The sequence below is a fragment of the Paramisgurnus dabryanus genome, chromosome 17 (genome assembly GCF_030506205.2).
Source record: "Paramisgurnus dabryanus chromosome 17, PD_genome_1.1, whole genome shotgun sequence".
In the NCBI taxonomy this organism is placed as follows: Eukaryota; Metazoa; Chordata; class Actinopteri; order Cypriniformes; family Cobitidae; genus Paramisgurnus; species Paramisgurnus dabryanus.
In genome coordinates this window covers 2,222,510-2,243,709 of record NC_133353.1, presented here as the reverse complement: position 1 = coordinate 2,243,709, position 21,200 = coordinate 2,222,510, and the positions used below count along the sequence as shown (strand labels likewise).

Here is a 21,200-nt window from a genome sequence, read left to right as displayed (position 1 = left end):
CACACTATAGGCACTTTTCCCGAAGCTCACCGCTGTGAAGTGCTAACAAAATTAGTAGTTTTACACAAACCCAGATGTGGCGGGTTTTCAGACAAGGGATTGTTTAGGAAAGGGTTGCTTTGTAAATGATCAAAACGGCAGCGATAGCTTGATAGAGGGTTATTAAAAGATAGCAGACGGTTGTAGAGCTCACCGAGAAAAGGAGGTTGTTGTCTGCTGTTTGTTCAGAATGAATTAATGGAGGATCTCACAACAAAGTAATTGCCTATTTCCAGCTAAATTAAAGATCAATTCGGTTACTGATAATGTCATCCGGACCTGACAAATGAGGAATGTGGTAATGAACAGCGGATCAACAGGAATGACATTTAACTTTTGGAAGAAGTGTAACTACACAAAATGTTTCACCTCAAACAAAACAAATGCATTGCATTATGATGTTCTGCCTTGTGATATTATGATTTAATCAGGTGTTAATTCAGGTATGATTTAAAGGGGACACATCATGAAAATCTGACTTTTTCCACGTTTAAGTGCTATAATTGGGTCCCTAGTGCTTCCATCAACCTAGAAAATGTGAAAAAGAACAAACCAGTAGAGGTGTGCAAAAAAATCGATTCACATTTGAATCGCGATTCAAGCTTTGCCGATTCAGAATCGATTAATAGAATTCCAAAAATCGATTCATAATTTTTTTTTGTAATGGCGTGTTACTATTGTCCTGAAATGAGTTTATCTCAGTATTCCCATAGATGGCGCTGCATCGTATTCACTCTGACGCCTGCACACTCTTGTCACAGTGTTTCCCACACATTGACTTTACTTGGGCACGCTGCCAAGTTATATTAACAAGTGCCCAAGTATATCTGGCATCAAATTTTGTCTTTTTTGTTTTTCTGTGATAATGACACTATTTAATAATGAAATTTTGTGTGCGACATGAGGAGTTCGGTGTGCGTTCACGTGCTCTCTGTTTCTCAATTAATTGGGATGCGACGCGAACAAGCTTGTGTCACATTGTGTCCTTCAAGGACTTCAAGGAGCACCCGTGGACCGTATGGTTCCGGGTTTGGATTTGAAATGGTCAGTCGGGTCCGGGTCAGTCATAGTTAAATTACTTCGGGTCCCAAGTCTGATTAATATTGTGTGTAAAACCCGAGTCGAACGGAGAATGGCCGTGAGCGCTACCGCGCTAAAGCTCGCGTGCAGTTTCAGCGTGCCTGCGGTTTCTATGGCGATAACTGGCTCTTTTCTATTATTATTATTAATAAACCATATATTTTCTAAAATCTATTGCACTGAACGAGCAAAGCTGTAAAGTCCCCTGTCACTGACAGCAAGTAGACTTTTGAATCTGAAATTATGAGTGGATTTAGCTTTTTTTTAAGAGAGAAAGAGAGAAATAGAAAGAGAGGCACTTTTCCTGCTTCTGCTCTAATAGAAATAATAACCATTATAACACCAGTCACATTTATAATCTATAGACCTGCACTGTCTATCATTAATATACTATATTATTGTATTTAATAGAGTTTGATAAAAGGGATAAAATAAAATATAAATCTAATTGCTTCATAACAGTTTTTATTTTTGCATAAAGACATCAAGTAATATCAAACTACATTTAATTTGTTGTGTTTCTTTTCTTTAAAATTGTATATCTACTACAATCAGTCACATAGGAAAAAGTAAACTACATTTAAAAACTGTGAATCGTTTTTTTAAATCGAGAATCGTTTTTGAATCGAAAATCGATTTTGAATCGAATCTTGAGCCTACAAATCGAACCGAATTGTGAAATTTTCTGAATCGTGCACCCCTACAAACCAGTAACTTAGTTTTGGTAAACCATTCTCTGCAAGCATGTGAAAAATATGTAATTGAAATTTGGCTCCCCTGTGATGTTAGAAGGGGATCTTATTATAATAATACCGCCCCTTAATCTGCAATATCCAACCCCAGCACTGCCATTTAGTGCAGAGATCAGCTCATTTGCATTAAAGAGGACATGCCCAAAACGGCTCATTTTTGCTCTCACCTACAAAATGTCAATTTTAACATGCTATAATAAATGATCTATATGGTATTTTGACCTAAAATTTTACATACACAAGACTTTTTTAAGATGTAAAATAAATCTTTGGTGTCCCCAGAGTACGTATGTAAAGTTTTAACTCAAAATACCATATAGATAATTTATTATAGCATGTTAAAATTGCCACTTTGTAGGTGTGTGCAAAAATGTCGTTTTGGGTGTGTCCTTTAAAAATTCAAATGAGCTGATGAAATTCAAACACTGATCGCAATGATGGTGGTTTGTTGCAATTGAAACTCAATTGTGCTGTGAATTATTTTCTCTCTCTCTCTTTCTCTCTGCTCTAAATGGCCGTACCGTGGTTGGATAGTGCAGATTAAGGGGCGGTATTATTATAATAAGAGCTCCTTATGACATCATTAGGAGAGACAAATTTCAATGGCCTAATTTTTCACGTGCTTGCGAGAGAATGGTTTACCAAAACTAAGTTACTTGGTTGATCTTTTTCACATTTTCTAGATGTATAGAAGCACTGGGAACCCAATTATAGCATTTTAACATGGAAAACATCAGATTTTCATGCCATGGCCCCTGCTGAAGTCATTTTTTGTGATTAACTGTTTTCGACATAAAATCATCCTAAAGCACATTCTGTGAAAATATATAACCTGATAACTTTAATATTGACTAAGTGAGGTTATGTCAAAGATTGAAATCAGTGTAAAATCAATAAAATCAAACTTTGATGCTCCTCATCTAAAAATTAAATGATGAGAATTTAGCCTGAATTTCAAAGGCAGGCTCACATATATGATGGTAGGATTTTATATGTTTTTACACCACTTTCAGACTCCAAGCATCTTTTACTAGGTCTGTGAGCATGATGTATATCATTATGCAAAGTCTCATCTCATCACCTTCGCTTCTTTTCTGGTTTCGAGAATCTTAATCAAATGATTCAACCCAATTGAAAAGTCAAATTAAATATTCCTGAAACAGTTTCACATTGTGAAATAAACGTATTCTCAGGCGAATTTCATTACAGAAACACATCACGGGTTATAATGTCTGCTCCGTCTTTTTCGCAAAATAAGCTGTACTGAATCTATTATCCTTCTCGTATGGTCTATTCTAACTTGTTCTCACTCTCTCAACACAGACACGGACATGGTGATATGATGAATGTTTTTAGCAGCTCGAAGAGTTGGAGTTTGTGTAGACCAAGGGCCTTACCTCCTTTAGGCAACCCATGAAGTTGTTGCTAACAGGGGACCCGGGCAAATCCGCTGTACTTGGACTTCCTCCGACGTAAAAGAAATCGTCCGAGCCGAGCATGGTGTAGTCCTCCTGGGTGTAGCCTGTAGTGGTTAGGATCCCGTCCACAGATATGGTTACCTGTTTGGGAAGAACAACAAATGGGGAGGGAGAGATCCATTCATGAGCGTCTTAAATGTGATGGCTGTTTTACCAGGAATAGGTTAGCTTTGGTTGTTGGCCGAGGACTGTGTACCAAGCACCTGGACTTTGAGACTTTGAGTGGAGAGTACTTGACAAAGGACAGGTAAAGAAAATATTTGGCGGTATATTTTCTTTATCTTTGATGGTGTAATGAGCTCTCGCTGGACATTGGTTAAAATTTGGGAGCTGGTGTTGTTATGCAACAAACTATGGACAATTTGCTAGTGCTTGTTTTGGTTCAAATTTGGGTTAGTTCAAACACAAATAGGCATGCATACAAATTTAGCTTATCACATTGATACCACCACAAATGAGCATGCGAATATAAATAGAGAGATGCAAACAGGGCCATGCAACTGTAAGCATCACACACAGGACCAAACCAAAAGCAAGGGTAGTGTGAAAGGGTACATAAAGTTGTGAATTTCACCACAATACAGAGAACAGGACGTACAGGATGGGTCAGGTGTTTAGTGTTAGTAGCAGAACAGTATGATCCAGATGTCTCAATGCATGAATGGGTCAGCGTGCCATGCACCAACAACTGGAATCAACTGTCAGAGCTCCCGTGCTGAAGTAGCTTTCATTACACTTTTTTATGTTGTTGTTTCTCATCACTTTTTCATTTGTCTTGGAAAGCTTCTGCCAGTTTTTTGACATCATTTGAGAAAAAAATAAGCCTTTCTAAAACTTAGGCCATAAATAAAAGATGGAAAATTGCAGTAAAGCTGTTGAGAGAAATGTGATTAGGGTGTTTCAAATCAAAGAGGAAAACCCAGAAATACAAACCCCAGTTTATTTTTCATGATGCCATGAAACCCCCAAAAAAGATAAAGAAGGAAAGGCCGGGAAACACACAGAGAACCCAAAAAATGACAATAGGAATGATATCTACCATACAATGTAGTTTGTTTACCATAGCGTGTCCAATACCTGAATGCTTTGAGAAAAGGGGGAAGAAAGGAAATTAAACAATGAACAAAGGGTTTGTTAATAAAATGGAATAAACTAAAAAAAGTCATGATGAGTCCACTAGCATAGTTCTCTAGTCAATGGTACATGAGTGGTTAGTCCAGGTTTGAACAAAATGTTATTAAAGGTATAGTTCACCCAAAAATGAAAATTCTGTCATCATTTAATGTTATAAACCTGTAAGAATTTCATTCTTTTGTTGAACACAAAAGATAGATGATGGTAATCACGCAGTTGACCCATTGACTTCCATAGTATTTGTTTATCCTACTACTAAGTCAATGGTTACCGTTGAGTCTGTGCTTACCATCATTTATCAAAATACAGTATGAAGAGTTTGGTTCCAAAATGCAATAAACCAAGAAAACGACAAGATCAAAACCATTATTTTTTTTGTTAGTTACAAACACATAGCATCTTTAGGTTATAATAACATAAAAAATTTATTTTCAAAGATTTATTATAAAAACTGTTTTTCTTTTAAATAAATCCATGATTTTCCAATCCATTTTTTTTTCAAAATGCTATAAATCTATTGAATCAATATATAAATGTGCATTCATCTTTGCCATGTTATATTCATTTAGTTGACTAGTGTATACACTGGTTAAAAAAATAAACATTAATGGCATTAATCAAAACACTTAATTTGTCATATTAAGAACACTGTCATTGCTCCTGTCATCCTTGGGACATCGTCGCTAAACTTTTTTGACAGCGATCAGCTGTAAAATGTTTTGGTCCTGCTCGATTTTCGTTGACTTTAAGTAAAATAATGGAAAGTTTATCATAAGATCCCCTGGGGTCAATGTGTTAGCATGAAAGAAACTTGATGCTGTCGTGTGAGAACAAGCAACAGCCGACATTTTTCCATCCCCCGAGTGCCAATTACGTAAATTATTTGATTGTGATGGCTTACGTTTCTTCTCCACCACAGAAAACCACCACAGGTTTATCAATGCCATCAAAATTAATATTTAGTTTTTGTTTGTTTGTTGATCATTAAGTACAAAGTAGATGAGGAAAAGTAGGAATCAGTGTGTATTCAAAGCTTCGCCATTATTGTTTACAATGCGTGGAATGGTGCGCTGTGATTGGTTGAGCAGATTTTTTGCATTCTGCAGAGAATGAGGACTGCCTTTTGTCGAGGTTTGGAAAAAGAAAAGGAGAAAAGATGACAGAATATCGCATTTTGAAACCAAACTCTTCATAACTTGTTTTGTATTCAACAGAATAAAGAAACTTGTACAGGTACAGGTAGGAGTAAATGATGACAGAATTTTCATTTTTTTGGTGAACTACACCTTTAACAGACAAGTAAAGCTTATGAGTGAGAATAAGAGTAGATGGGGGAAATGAAGAATAACCAAAAAAATAAAAACACTAAACCGAGGAGCCTATAGTGGTTGACCTTAGTGAAACGTCTGATAGGTCGTAGCTTTATAATCATTATAAGCAACTTGAGGACAAACTCACTTGACAAGCCCTTCAAAACAAGGATATTCTTCAAGCAATATTTTTATTTTGTCAAAACATGTCTTCTTTCCATTATCAGGTCTCTTTAAATGAAACGTATCACGGTGTGTTATTTTCTTCTGCCTTTTTAAACAACCACAAATTGTGACCTCTATCTAACTGGCTCTTTGTTTTGAGTCACATTTTTAGATTTTCCCCAGGCAATTGTATAAGGTGTTTCTAATGCATGGTAGAAAAACAGCTATTAAACATTCGCAGTCAGAGCTGAAATGGCACAAGGTACTTGCGCCCCCGCAGACGCCCCCACAAAAGCGATATCCTTTTACTCCTGAGGGGCAAAGCCACCCTAAATATTTACATATTTTAAAATTCAGCAGTGTGATTTAACAGTTCAACAAAGATTGGCTGTGAGTTAATGGAATGGTTGAGGTTGGTTGGAGCCTCTCCCCCCTGCCCTGATAAGACAGACTATTTGGAGAAGTGAGGTGCGTATCTAGAGAGGTAAGAGAGACTCTTGAAGCCATCACCCTGCTGATAGCTTCAGACAGAGGTTACTGCATGAGGAAGCAAAATATGAAGGTAGAAAAACTCTGAGAGAAATGTTGTGTTGGCATCCTAAATGACTTGAGTCAACTAAAATATAAAACGTTATAAGACTGACATGACACCTTCATAATCATGACATGACATGAACATGAAGGAGATTTTATGAATGTTTATGACAACTGTCATTAAGTGTAATTCATTCAGTTATGTCATTTTTCATGCAAATATGACATTGTTTGAGATATCTTTGTGCTCCGGGGCTCGGCTCGAGCAGCCACCAAAATGGCCAAGCACAAATGCACAGTTGCTTCACATTTACTTCACATGTTGTGTCTAAAACCACGAGGAAAACGTGACCGCAAAGGGGCTTTTTGGAGCATCTTTCGTTGCTAAGCAACCGAAGCATTGCTTGACGCTGTGAAGAGCACCCACCGGTGGACAAACAATTAGGTGCCTGTGAACACGCACATTTGTTAAAAACTGTATATCTGATCATAGTTTACATGTTTATATTTCAAAATATATGTATGCATTATGTATAAGACCTATATGCATTAATGTGCACATACACCCTTGCACCCCCCCCCCCCCCCACACACACAAACTATAACCACCGCGGTGGAAAAAACTACCACCGTCACAGCCCTAACATTAACCAATACTTCATTTCTGGTCATGGCAACTTGACATTACCAAGACAACATAACTGACCACTTTTTACCGGTGATACAAATGTACATTTTCATTAAAATGTCATTAAGTGTTAATACTCTGTCATATAGTTTTATAACAATGTCATGAATATTTTTCTTGACCTCAACTACAGTGGTACAGATTTAATTTAGTCAGTAAATGTCATTAAGTGTTAATACTCTGTCATATAGTTTTATAACAACGTCATGAATATTTTTCTTGACCTCAACTACAGTGGTACAAATTTAATTTGGTCATTAAATATCATTAAGTGTTAATACTCTCATATAGTTTTATAACAACGTCATGAATATTTTTCTTGACCTCAACTACAGTGGTACAGATTTAATTTAGTCAGTAAATGTCATTAAGTGTTAATACTCTGTCATATAGTTTTATAACAACGTCATGAATATTTTTCTTGACCTCAACTACAGTGATACAAATTGAATTTGTCATTAAAAAGTCATTAAGTGTTAATACTCTGTCATATAGTTTTATAACAGCGTCATGAATATTTCTCTTGACCTCAACTAGAGTGGTAAAAATGTAATTTGTCATTAAAAAGTCATTAAGTGTTAAAACTCTGTCATATAGTTTTAACAGCATCATTAATATTTTTATTGACCTCAACTACAGTGGTACAAATGTAATTTGTCATTAAAATGTCATTAAGTGTTAATACTCTGTCATATAGTTTTATAACAGCGTCATGATTATTTTTCCTGACCTCGACTACAGTGGTACAGATGTAATTTGTCATTAAAATGTCATTATGTGTTAATACTCTGTCATATAGTTTTATAACAGCTTCATGAATATTTTTCTTGACCTCAACTACAGTGGTACAAATTTAATTTGTCAATAAATTGTCATTAAATGTTAATACTCTGTCATATAGTTTTAACAGCGTCCTGAATATTTTTCTTGACCTCAACTACAGTGTTACAAATGTAATTTGTCATTAAATGTCATTAAATGTTAATACTCTGTGAAATAGTTTTATAACAATGTCATAATATTCTTCAGTTCATAATGTTTTTTTAAGTTTCCTCCATGTGTTTAAGAAATAAAATAAATCATTTAATAAAAATAATAGTAATTAAAATGAATAAAATTATATTTTATAGCATTTGGAGACTGATTCACCTAAAATTAAATGAAAACAGTGCTATTATGGGTTAAGCCATGCAGCGTTGGGTCCAAATCGCTGGAAAACAGTAAACTACATTAGATTAATTAATTAAATTAATTAAATGTTTTGTTTGTTTTTTCTTCTATGTCAGAACATTTTATATATTGAGCACATACATAAAGTTAAGTATAATATTTTGCCGTGTCTGTTGCCGTTTGTAAAGGTATTTAAAATTATTTGACATGGTATTAAATGATGAACCCATACATCTGTAGTTCCTTAAGTTTAATAATTATTCTGCTATGTCATGTTTATGATAGATGTATTACAAGTTAGAATGTATTGGTTTATGAGTTATAAAAGGCATTTCAAATAATGTTGTCTTTGCATTAATTGAGCAAATGACACTTAATGACATTTATCATACATGTGCATAAAATCTCCTTCATGTTCATGAAACGTGTCATGTCATGATTATAAACGCGTCACATCAGTCTTATGAACACCCCTTCAAATAAAGTGTTACCTAAAACTGCAGTTCTATAAAGCATTAGACAAAATTCCCCCCTCTCCCCCTTTTTAGCGTTACCTGTCTGAGGTTGCGTGTGACTTTCACTTCGTGCCAGGAGTTGTCATTGAATTTTCCATTGACGGGTTCGACAATTGCTTCGAAGGCTCCGGACCCTAGGTTGATGACCAGTGAAACGGCCCCGTCTTTCAGAGCCAGGTTGACATAGTCGGCTGACTTGCCCGTGTGGAGGATAAGACCATTTCTTTGCCAAGTTTTGAAGGACAATGTAATCTCATCGCTGCTGCTCTGGATTGGGTTCTGAGATAAGTCATAGCAGAAGTATTCGGATCCTCGGAACGTAGCCACATTTTCTTCTCGTGCTATAAGAGGACACAAAGACAGAAATGGAGGTGTTAGGACATCTCGATATAAAAGCCAACCTAAATGTGTTTTATAAGATTTCTACTACGATTTAGTGCTGCAGAGATCATCCACTGAAGAGTAAATATGCAAATGAGACCAGGAGAGATGACACAAAATTATGAGATGAGGTAAGCCAAAGTAAAGCAGTGCTCACTCAGGAGATGTGGATCTAAAGCTATAAATTTAGTGAGATCATCTTTAATTACATCTCTTTATCTTTAAAGTGTATGTGTGCTGAGCACATCTGGCTCATATTTCATCGTTGTTGGGCTCTCCATTTTGTCAGTGTTAATTCATCATTTGCAGATGGTTGTTGACTGATAGGGTTTTTTAATGGTGATATCCGGGAAGCAGGATACAATTTAATGGTACAGTAGCTGAAATAAAGCGATTGTTTGGCAAAATAATCACTCGAAACGTACTACAAGGTCAGAGCTGTTGGTTCAAAGAGATCTCGATTCGAGTCCAACATGATCTCACAGCAAGTCGTGTTATAGTCACGATAAATTTGATTATTTATTTGTGTCCATGGCACGAAATTCTGCTTATTTTTATGCCTTGAGCACAAATGTCTTTTTGTGTCACTCAGCACAAATTTCTATAAATAGTTATTCATGTTATACATAAGTTATACATAAAAGTTTTCGTGTCATTATATGTATTGTTTTCTAATTTTCCCCCATATTTTTTAATCATTATCGCTTGGTGTTGGGGTTAGATTTGGAATGTACTTTTATGTATTGGTTTTTACCTGTTTATCTTCCGCTTTTAAAACTATTCTCGACTGAAAATGGGGTTAGAGTTGGAGTTTGGGTTAGGATGTCTAAAAATGTAACCATGGGTTCACACCAGCCGCGTTTGAGGCATCAAATTCGCGTCTACCGCATCTAGTTTACCGCTTGAACAGTTTGAGTTTCCTCGCTTCATTCGCGCGTGAAAGCTGCGCATGAAATTCTAGTCATCGAGACATTCACGCGGAAAAATTCACGTCATGGGAGGGGCTTCTGCAACTCGGCTCGCTTCCTGTAATCATGTCACTACTAGAGCAAGCTCCTGATTGGTTAACGCGGTGCGTTTATCCGCCAAAGTAAAAAATTTTCAAATGCCGCTCAATTCGCGCCATTTGCGCGAACTAGGTGCGCGAATGAGGCGAAATAGCGTCTACCGCGCCGCGCTTAATGCCTCATTCGCACCACGCATCACACGTCTTTACATTGACTTAACATTGAAATCACTCTCGCTTGACGCCTCTACCGCGGCTGGTCTGAACGCAACATAACAGAAGGTGATTCTAAACCCAACCCCGAGTGACAATGGTAACAAAATAGGAAAAAACAATACATATAATGACATAAAAAAGAAAATTGTGCCACGGACACGAAAACTATTTATAGAAATTTGTGCGAGTGATACGAAAAAGACATTTGTGCTCAAGGCAGGAAAAAAGCTGAATTTTGTGCCATGGACACAAATAAATTAATCAGTTTTTTTTACTATAACATGACTTTCTGTGAGATCAGTCTGTTCGAGTCTGACCCCAGGTCATGTTCTGACGTCACACCTCCCTCTTACCCCATACTCTCTTGTCAATGCTTTAGATGTAAATTAGTCATATATGTAGTAAATGTAATAAGCTCCCTCCCGCCCCCACAAAATATAAAACAGTAAACATCCATAAAATGAAAACGCTCGTATGGTGATTGAAATATCTACAAGCAGGTCTTTAAAAATGCACTCATGTAAACAGAGCATCTTGACTTGATAAATCGCTCCGTATAGGCATTGCTTTTTCAAATTACGTATATGTGACTCTTTCAACCGAGTGTTGGGTCAAAAAGGGACAAATAATTTAACCTTTAGGCTTAGTTTCTTTCATAGACTGTAAAAATATGAATGACACATCTCCATAGACTTCCACTGCCAAAATATCTTTAAAATGGCTGCCAACATCGTACGCCGATGACATCATTTAGAGCCAGAGTATGTGTGGTAGTGATCATGAGGTGGAGCTGGGTATCAAGGCCCCGCCCATTTTCCTTTTTAACTCAATCACAAAATCACAAATCAAGTCGTCACACCACTTTTTAATAGGCATCTAATAACCAACCTAAACCAAACATACCAGAAAAACGTGATAAGAAATAACTACAATAACAAACTATTGCTAAAAAAATGTAAGTGATTTTTAGTTTGGCTCATTCGTTTACATGGAGAGGGTGGGGTTTTTTTTTTTTTTTTTGAGTATTTTTCATGCTTTTTATTAAGATAAAAACAGGAAAAATGTACTGTATGTTTTTCAGTAATGTTAAAATACTCTATAATACAACGTAGCTTTAACTGTACACCATGAAGATCAAGCCTGTGACTCACTTTACATTGAAATTCAGAATAGATCGACTCTATACACACTTATGGGAATAGTTCATCGCTGGTCCCTCTGGTCACCAAGTCCATTAATCACTAAGCTAGAAAAGTGTGGCGTAAAGCGGGCAAAAATGCACAAACAGACAGTTCCTCCAACATGTGCATTTACATTAGGAGGCAACGAAGAACAAATCACTAATAGCAGGATTGATTTATCAGTGTTTCACTTGGGCCACTATGGGGTCAATTTATTCTGCTAACTGTTGACAAAACACTCACATATCCAAGTCCATGATCCACCTAAGCAATCAGCATTAGTGAATGCTGCATATGTTTTAACAGACTAGCCTGAAGACAAGGTTACTTCTGCTTTGGACTAAATGGACCTAAATGGACACCCGTTTAATTTGCACTGGTGCCAAGCTGTGATACACATCACATGGTACAGTTTTAATGTCACAGGGTACAAAATGAAAGAATTTGACTGATAGTGGATATACTGTATTGAAAGCACATGGGTTTCTGCTGCACATGGTACTGTAGCTGCTTTGGCTGGTAGCATTTTATTTTAAATGATCATAAGCAAAGATTTGAATATAGCATACTGTAACCAAATATGGCAGTCCAGTCGAGTTAGATTCAGATAACATTTTCTATAATTACAGTAAAAGAGCTAATGTAAAATGACAATGGATAACAGGACAGGCTATGGGAGTTTGGGTATTTGACTTGTGTTGCAAAGTTATAAGGATAATCAAAGTGCAAATCCCACATTGGTGAAAAGGTTCCCAAGTCCATTTACGTTTGGTTAGGCTGTACAGTATAAAAAAACAAACAAACAGAGCTTAATGTTAACAGTGAGGATTACTTGACTGAGCTCATAAAGTGTCACACAGTTATTTTTAAAGTAGAAATATGCTATATAAAATATTTTTTAAACCAATAAGATCCTCACTATTTATTCATTTAGCAGACGCTTTTAAGTGACCCACAAATAAGACAGCATTTAACATTTTGTCATAGAGCTAACATAAAGTGGGAAAGTAGGAATAAGGACTGTATCTAGAAGGGGGGGGGGCATACAGGTAGGAGTTTTTTTGGGAGTAGGTACATCCTCATTATTATCAAGGGAGCACCAAACTGTACGTACAGTAGCAATAACTTCGACCAAAACGATTAATCTGTTTTTATATATAACCACTGATGTCCATCTGTTCCTTTTGGTTTTTATTCATTACTTACATTATTTAAAGAGCACCTATGGTCCGAGTCACCATTTTACATTTCCTTTGGTGTGTAAGTGTGTATTAGCACATGTTAATGATATGCAAAAGGTACAAACCCCAAAGTAAACGATGACGCGAGTTATCGTTTCCAACATAAATCTCTTTTCTTGAACTTCAACAAACACACAAATGTAGGCAACAGTTTACTTCATGGAATTGGTGATGTAGACAAGACCGACATTATCATAACTCCTCCCTCTTTGGACTCAGCCTGTAAGTTAACTCCTGTTAGCAGCCAAATCTTTCAAACATGGTAAGGAGCGTCACATTTCCTGCTGACATCAGAGATATTCAGGCCAATCACAACGTACAGATTAGCTGGCCAATCAGGAACACAGCGCTTTTCAAATCGATGAGTCTTGTACAAAATCACTGCGTTTCAGGAAGAAAGTCAAATCTGGAGCTATAAAAATGTACGGTATGTGGAAAATAATGTGATTTTTGAACTATAAACCACACAAACACATGATTGTATTTTATCAAATACACAAAATAACGTTGTTTTAGCAATGAAAAAGGTGCTGTTTAACATTTATTTATCCAGAAAGCATTAGTAAACACGCCCCTTACTGCTGATTGTCTACAAGTGTGTTTTCCAAAGTGTTTTTTTCAAAAATCATGCACTTTTTAAAATACTGTTCAAGTCAAATATGAGCGATAAACTTTTCTGACAATGCGCTCTGCACACCAATTTTATTTATGACCCGACCAATGTCGAATTCAAACTACGCCCTTGTCTGTGGATCTTTCTGTTGGTTTATTTCAGGCCATTGTCTTAAAATAACCATCAGAGAAGTGTTTCTGTTAACCATGGTATACAGTAAGCGCAATAATTTCCTTTAAATTATTTGAAAATAATGCATACCCGCAGTACTTTCAGTCATGTCGCATAATCACCTTGTGTGTGCATTTTTCTAGAATAATTCAACGGCCCGTCGTCAATTATTCCTTACATATTTGGCAGAAGCTTTTATCCAAAGTATTATTCATTTATTGTGTATGTTTGTTCCCAGGATCAAACCCATGATCTTTGTGCTGCCTATGCAATGCTCAACCAATTGAGCTACGGTTAAGGAACTCCACATGTAAACATCAGCTGTTTTTCACTACAGAACTAGTAAACCTCAACTGTAGGTAGTAAACATTGATGTGAAATAGATTTAAGCCTGTTAAACAAGGCTTGCTGCTTACCCTTGTAACACCTGGGTTTTACTGTGTGTTACATGCTAGCACTAAAGGCTTGTGCTGACACCTTAGCAGCTGCATTAGATCTCTCCACAGTGTGTCTACCGTCGTTGGTAATGTGTTTCTGAGAGCAGGCCCCTGTATAGCTCCTTGACACCTTATCTCCCACCTCCAGACCCTGTTGAAGAGGTATCCGCATATAGCTGAGATCCTGCATGCCCCTAAAATGCCTAGAGAGCGTACTAATCAATTATTAATTAAAAAGAGTGTTGTTTATAAAGTACACTGCATTGCTGCCAGATGTTACATTGATCAATAAAGGGACACTACACTTTATCTGAAAATATAAAAAATTTCCAGCTCCCCTAAAGTTAAACATTTGATTTTTACAGTTTTGGAATCCATTCAGCCGACCTCCGGGTCTAGCGCTACCTCTTTTAGCATAGCTTAGCATAATCAATTGAATCTGATTAGACCATTAGCATCACGCTAAAAATAAGAGTTTCGATATGCTTTCTATTTAAAACTTGACTCTTCAGTAGTTACATTGTGTACTAAGACCGACGGAAAATTAAAAGTTGCGTCTTTCTAGGCAGATATGGCTAGGAACTATACTCTCATTCTGGCGTAATAATCAAGGACTTTTCGGCTGTACCATGGCTGCAGGAGGCGCAATGATATTACTCAGCATTCGAAAATAGTCCCTTATCGGGCACTTCGTAATATCATTGCGCCTCCTGCAGTCATGTTACGGCAGCAAAATCCTTGATTATAACGCCAGAATGTGAGTATAGTTTCTAGCCATATCTGCCTAGAAAATCACAACTTTTAATTTTCCGTCGGTCTTTGTACACGATGTAACTACAGAAGACTCAAGTTTTAAATAGGAAAAATTTTTTTTTGCGCGATGCTAATGGTCTAATCAGATTCAATGGATTGTGCTAAGCTATGCTAAAAGTGGTAGCGGAGAATCAGCTGAATGGATTACAAAACGGTAAAAATCAAATGTTTAACCCTAGGGGAGCTGGAAAATGTGTATATTTTCAAAAAAAGTGGAGTGTCCCTTTAATCTTGAGCTTTGGATTGTTAATGTGAGTCATTTTCCCACGCTTATATGTGGGCATGCACAGTGTGCAGAATGGGTGACGTGATGAATATGCAAAATAGGTGGGTTAGATAGTGAATAAAGGAAAACAGAGATTGAAATATTTGCGTATATGCTAAATAAAAAAAGAGAGCGGCAGAAACGACAAAGGAAAACATCTGGGGCCGTATTCACAAAGCATTTTATCTTATCACTAAGAGTACTCCTAAATCGCACTAAAAGATTTTAGCTAGGAGTTTTCTCTTAAAAGTTATTCACAACGCCTTTCAGACCTACTTTTAGTAAGGAAAAATGATTACTCCTAAACTAAGAGTGAGTCTTCGTTGCTACGGATGACGTCAATTCTCATGCACGAGCTGCCTCGCAGACCACGGTGATTGGTTGTTAGATGACAGGGCTGTCATGCGGAACATAACACAGACGCACCAAATCATGGAATTACAACATCGAAATATGTATGTGTCCTATACAAAATAATAATAATAGTAATGCCATCGAAATGCATATATTAAAGAAAAGGCGTGAATTAAATTAAATTAAATTAAATCAAGCCTAATGCAAATGAAAACCGCCAATTGCCTAATAATAAAACGACATTGCATTAACACTTGCTTGATTAATGTACATCCTATTAGCCTAAATAGACTACTTAAAGCAAGGAAATGTTGCCCATATTAAAGAAGCCTGCCTAATGTAATAAATAAATGATGGTGGAACTCGCCAAAACGAAAAAGAAAGCCCAAATGGATGCAGGATCAGTTACTGCTGCTGGCCCAGTTGGTGCTGGAAAAAAGAAACGTAATAAAAGGGAAATTCGGCACTGAGATATCAAGCAAAACTAAGCGTGAGACATGCGAGAAAGTGATGCGCGGGTCAATGTACAAAACAACTGGCACCCGACCAACGTTTTCAACTAACCCGCCCGCAACTCGGACCGCAAAAAATAAAAAATAAATAGTGTACCCGACCCGCTCCCTGGCCAGCATTTTTTTTAAGTAGTAATTGTTTAATAGTTAATTGCCATCTTTATTTCAAACGACCTGACCGAACGCGACCCGAATATCATAAAAAATATTTTTGGATGACTCGTGACCGCGGGTGACCGCATGCATCCGCTCATTTCGGATCAACCCGCGCATCACTGGGGAGAGGATTTGTTGCAGATCAATGCAACATTCCCGCTTATGTCGCGGACCCCGGACGAATGCGAGAGGCGGTGGTATATGCATTACAATCGCAGTAGAGGGTTGAGATTGCAGCCTTTAAACAGACTAGCATGGCAACAGGTATGCCTATAATATTAAATATTTAATATCATTATTGTTTCATGTAATTCTAAAAAACTTCCTGCTTGTCATGAATGTAATGAATTAAGAAACAAATGTCATAAACAATATGCTTACATTAAAGTGTGCTTTTAAGTGTTATGTGCAATGCTTTTGAGTTGGTGAAACTGTCCATGTTAAGGAGGATCAGCACCTAAGGCATTTTAAGATCTTTTGTGAATAGGTCTTAGTGAGTTAGGAGTCCTCTCGACTTCTTTTAAGCTGTCCCAGACTTAGGTGCTACTTTTAGGGCTAAAATGCTTTGTGAATTACTCTTAGTGAAAAAAATTAGGAGTCCTAAATTTAGGAGTGACACGCCCATTATTTTTAGGAGTTGCTCCTAAATTCGCCAGTTAGGAGCTACTTTTAGCCTTAAAATTCTTTGTGAATACGGCCCCAGATGGAAAGTATAGTGACCAACAAAGCAAATATTTTTATAAAGATGTATAATTGTGTGCTTAATACACTTTAATAATAAAAGTCAGCATACTTCAGGACTTAGTGTCAGTACTCATTTAAATGTATTCATATTTCCCTTTCTCCAGACTGTCATCTAAACTATCGCACAGTCCGGCGAATGGAAAAAAAAACACAAGCACTGTAGCACATTTCCCCCAGCTCTGTCTCACCACCACTCTCCTTTCAAAACAAACCTTATCTGTATAGATTTATAATGAAAATCCTCAGGGGGGCCAAAGGTACTTAATCTCCGCTATAAAGGGGAAATCAACAGAAAGGAGGGGTGAGGTTATGGGTTGTGCAAGATAGCAATTGTGCTGAATTATGAAATCTTAATGAAAACATCATTATTAGTCAAATTGGCACTGGGGACAGAGATTGTTATCAGGTCATAATTGTAATGGTTCACTAATGCCTTTTTGTCTCCAATACGTAGAGGCGGATTGTGACGGTGCGGTCATAGACGCGTTCGTGCGTAAGGTGTCAGAGGGCCCAGGAGTTGAGAAAAGTAGTGTCGTTAGGGAAGCCATTAAATCCAGCTCGCTTTGGGGAGGAGGAGACCATTACAGGGTAAGAGCTTTCAATCTGTCAATCACATGAGAGAGGATGCGGATAACGTTCGGTCCAATTGGCCTCTCGCCTTCAAAAACAAAACTGCAGTTTGGCACTTGCTGTATAGTGCCCTTCACCCCACCGTGACAGACACAGATGGACCTGTTTATAAGAAATGCGTGAGCTGGCATTATATCAAATTTATATGAAACTTTTACTACACAAAAAAATGCAAGGTTGTTTTCAATCCATGGTAAAATATAGCCAACCCCTAACCGGTTGTTGTGTTCACACACTGCCAGCACACATTTATGTACAAAACCAATAAAATCTTAAATCCTAAAGAGATGGATGTTCCTTTTATCTTAGTTAAAGGCAAACATCAAGCCATCATTAAAGTGACCAAAAAGATGACCACTTTCTTTTAATAGAGTAAATAATAAGTGCTAATAAATCTTCCCCTCTTCTTTCATCTGTCAACTGTGGGCAGTGTAAAGGCTAATCTATCCATGCACATCCAGAGGGAGCTTCCAGACAGGGCAACCTGAGCATCCGTCATCCAGTAGTGACGGAGAGAATCAATACAAAGAGAAGCAGGGCCGGGGCCTGACTCCCCCAGGCTGACCCAGAGAAGCCCCAGTGTCCGTGTGCAATCACGGACAGCTGCTGACTCACCAGCCTCTAACAACCATATAATAACCTTCAATTGTTAACTCAGATCAAACTTCAACCGAACCCACCCACTGCTGCAATTACACTTCTACTGAACGTTGTCTTTCATCAAACCCGCCAGCTTATTGTAAACCACAGGGGACTGATTTAAAAAAAAAAGTGAGGTCACAGTTTGAACGGACGTCACCCTGTCCCATTGAAGTGCTAAATTTCCCTATTATCAGACTTAGATTTTGCTGTCCCTTGAACCTTTTTTGGCAGGCATGTATTGCTGATTTAAGGGCAGGTAGAGTGTGTGTTTATTAATGTAGAAAAAAACGTTTGGGACCGGTCACACAACACTGTTGTCAACCATAAATAATACATTTTGTTTTACTTTTATGTGGTTTGCCTGTTCGTTTATATGATAATGCAGTTTTGAGGTCCTAAAAAAGCAAATTTTTGATGGGTTTTTGAAAACGACGCCTTGTGTCCGTGTAAATTACATAAACAAGTTTAGTATTGCTTTACAAACTTTTGCCGCTTTATAGTCACTTAAGTAGTAATAAACCTACCCAATTGTCTGTCTAACCATAACTGCTTCATGCTTTCGCCATCTTGATTATTTGTATTTATCTTGCTGTAGAAGATTGCGTATGTGTATGGCGGTAAAGTGTTTCTTTACAAGGTAACATCGCCATCTACTGGCCTGGCACATGTTTGCAGCATATTAAGGCCGGTGACACACTGGATGCGTGGCATATCTGTTGCATGTCAGTTGCGTGGCGGCTGCGTCGCGTTTTCTGTGTCTGTACATACCAGAAGCATGCCTGACTCGGCGCGAACGCGCTGCTGTTGCTATAGGTGACATATATTTTGGCTGGAAACGCTTCCAAGACGCTTGCGTGTGGTGTGAAAAATAGGCGTCGGTTCTATTTCTAGCAAGCACGCGTTTTCCGCGCGGCTCGAGCCGGGCCTGAGACGCGCGTCTCATGCAGGCAGTCTGCAAGCTCTAACCTGTTAACATGGAAGCCGAATTAAAAACGGACATGCCACGCAGCTGAGACGCTTACGCCACGCATCCAGTGTGTCACCGGCCTTAAGTATTCTTTGTGGATCCATTTAAACGGGGATCTTTTTGACAGCTTTTGACACTAAAACACAAAAGAAAAACTTTTCAATGTAAACATAGCCTTTGTGTTAAACAAGCTGCTCATTATTTATACTATAGCACAGTCAAGCACCCTTTTGAAAAGTATTTAGCTATACTAACAAAAGAGTTTAGCTACATTAAAGCTATTTAAGGGGACTTGTTAAATTGTTGGATTTTTTTAACATTTTGCATGAATGAGATAAAAGTATTTAAAGTAGTATTTTTCTAGAACAAAAACAAGCAGCTCACTTAAAATGGCAACCCAAAAAAATACAGTATATACGTATATAAGTCATAGACTGTAAAAAAAGATGGACGACGGCGTTCGCTCTCTACCATTGGTGAAAAGTGAAGCCGCCAGTGTCCCGATATGACGCTGACATCTTGAGTCTGCGCGGTAGCGATTTCGGGACCAGTCCTGCGCAGTAGTGAGCAGGAAGTAAAGCCTCGAAATCAAGGCCCCGCCCTCACTCTCGCAGAATGCGCATATCACAGCTGTCAATCATGACGTGACACCACCGTTTTTATAGCATGAAATAACTAACTAAAATCAAAATTATTTTAAAATCAAACACTTGAATTTACATCAGCGTGATAAAAACTACAGTAAATGACAGAAACCAGTTTAGTTGGTCTTAAGTCCCACTGAATAACATGGGGGAGGCGGGTTTCATGACCTATACTGGGACCAGTCACTGGGGGGCGATCGAGACGTTTTGGCTTCACTTTTTAGGGCTTGTGCGGAACGCTTGATATAAGTAGAAACCATACACATGGCATACTTTAAAGAGCCCCTATTTTGTTGCTAAAAAGAGTCTTATTTTGTGTAATGCAATGTGTTCACGTTGTTTATAATTTAAAAAAAACATTATTTTCCACATAATCGTACATTATTGTTGCTCCTCTAAAATGCGTTGATTTCTTCAAGGCTTATCGTTCTGAAAAGTGCAAAGTGCTCCGATTGGCAAGCTATCCAGTGCGTTGTGATTGGCCAAATACCTCAAGCGTGTGCTTAACTGCGATTTAGAGGATCATCTCCTAACAGGAGTAATATCGTCTTTACTACTTTATCAATACGAGCACGAACCTGATCCAGAAAATGCAAATGACCAAACAACAAGGAAACTGTTGCCTACAATCCTTGCGTTCATTGTAGTCCAACAAAAGAGATTTCAATTGGAGACGATAACTCGCATCATCGTAGACTTTGGGATTTGTATTTTCCGTGGCATTCTCATAGATTGGTTACTCAACTGTTTTGTCCTATTTTCTTAGCATTGCTCAGTTTAGGGTTAGATTTACATAAAATGACATCCCTACCCAAACCCAACTTTAACCCCAACGCCAGGCGACAATTGTTTAAAGTTTAGAAAATATAAAAGAATACATCAGAAAAAATAGCATAGTGACATCCTAACACAAACACCAAATCTAACCCTAAACCGAAGCGACAATGGTTTGAAAATAGGAAAAAGCAGTTGAGTAACCAATCCATGAGAATGCCACGGAAAATAAAGTCCATGTCAGGGCCACGGAAAAATGCAGAGATCCGTGAGAATGCCACGAAAAAAGGGGCAAAAAATTCCGTGACTATCCCACGGAACTTTGAGAGATCATGTTAGAGTTCTCAACGGGCCTGAAAATTACAACCCGACCCGGCCCATGGCTTTTAAAGCCCGGACCCGATGTAACCCGACACATCAACGTGAATTATCTGTCCGAACCCGACCCGCGGCCCGACCCCGCCGACCCCCCCTGCCTTTTTTTTCTCATACATGTAATTCAAATCAAGCTTTAATGTTCACGCCTTTTAACAATACAAACAACTGAAACAATAAACTTTAAATATAGGCTATATAAATATGCCTTAA

At 37.7% G+C, this 21,200-nt stretch overlaps 1 protein-coding gene across 13 annotated transcripts in view; it reads right to left on the bottom strand.

The window, feature by feature from the left end:
- Window positions 1–21,200, bottom strand: part of nrxn3a (neurexin 3a) — a 375,985-nt gene that overhangs the window by 291,486 nt on the left and 63,299 nt on the right. For 9 of the 13 annotated variants that reach the window (XR_010525159.2, XR_010525160.2, XM_065244835.2 and 6 more), the window contains exons 6-8: window positions 8,905–9,206; window positions 4,389–4,433; window positions 3,269–3,430 (exon numbers count right to left, since the gene is read on the bottom strand). Coding sequence is in view for 11 of the 13 variants with exons in the window: in XM_065244835.2 (XP_065100907.1) it covers window positions 3,269–3,430; window positions 4,389–4,433; window positions 8,905–9,206 (509 nt within the window). In the remaining 2 variants the exon portion in view is untranslated. The remainder of the gene's footprint in view (window positions 1–3,268; window positions 3,431–4,388; window positions 4,434–8,904; window positions 9,207–21,200) is intronic. The other 4 variants (XM_065244838.2, XM_065244839.2, XM_065244843.2 and 1 more) reach the window with 2 other exon arrangements.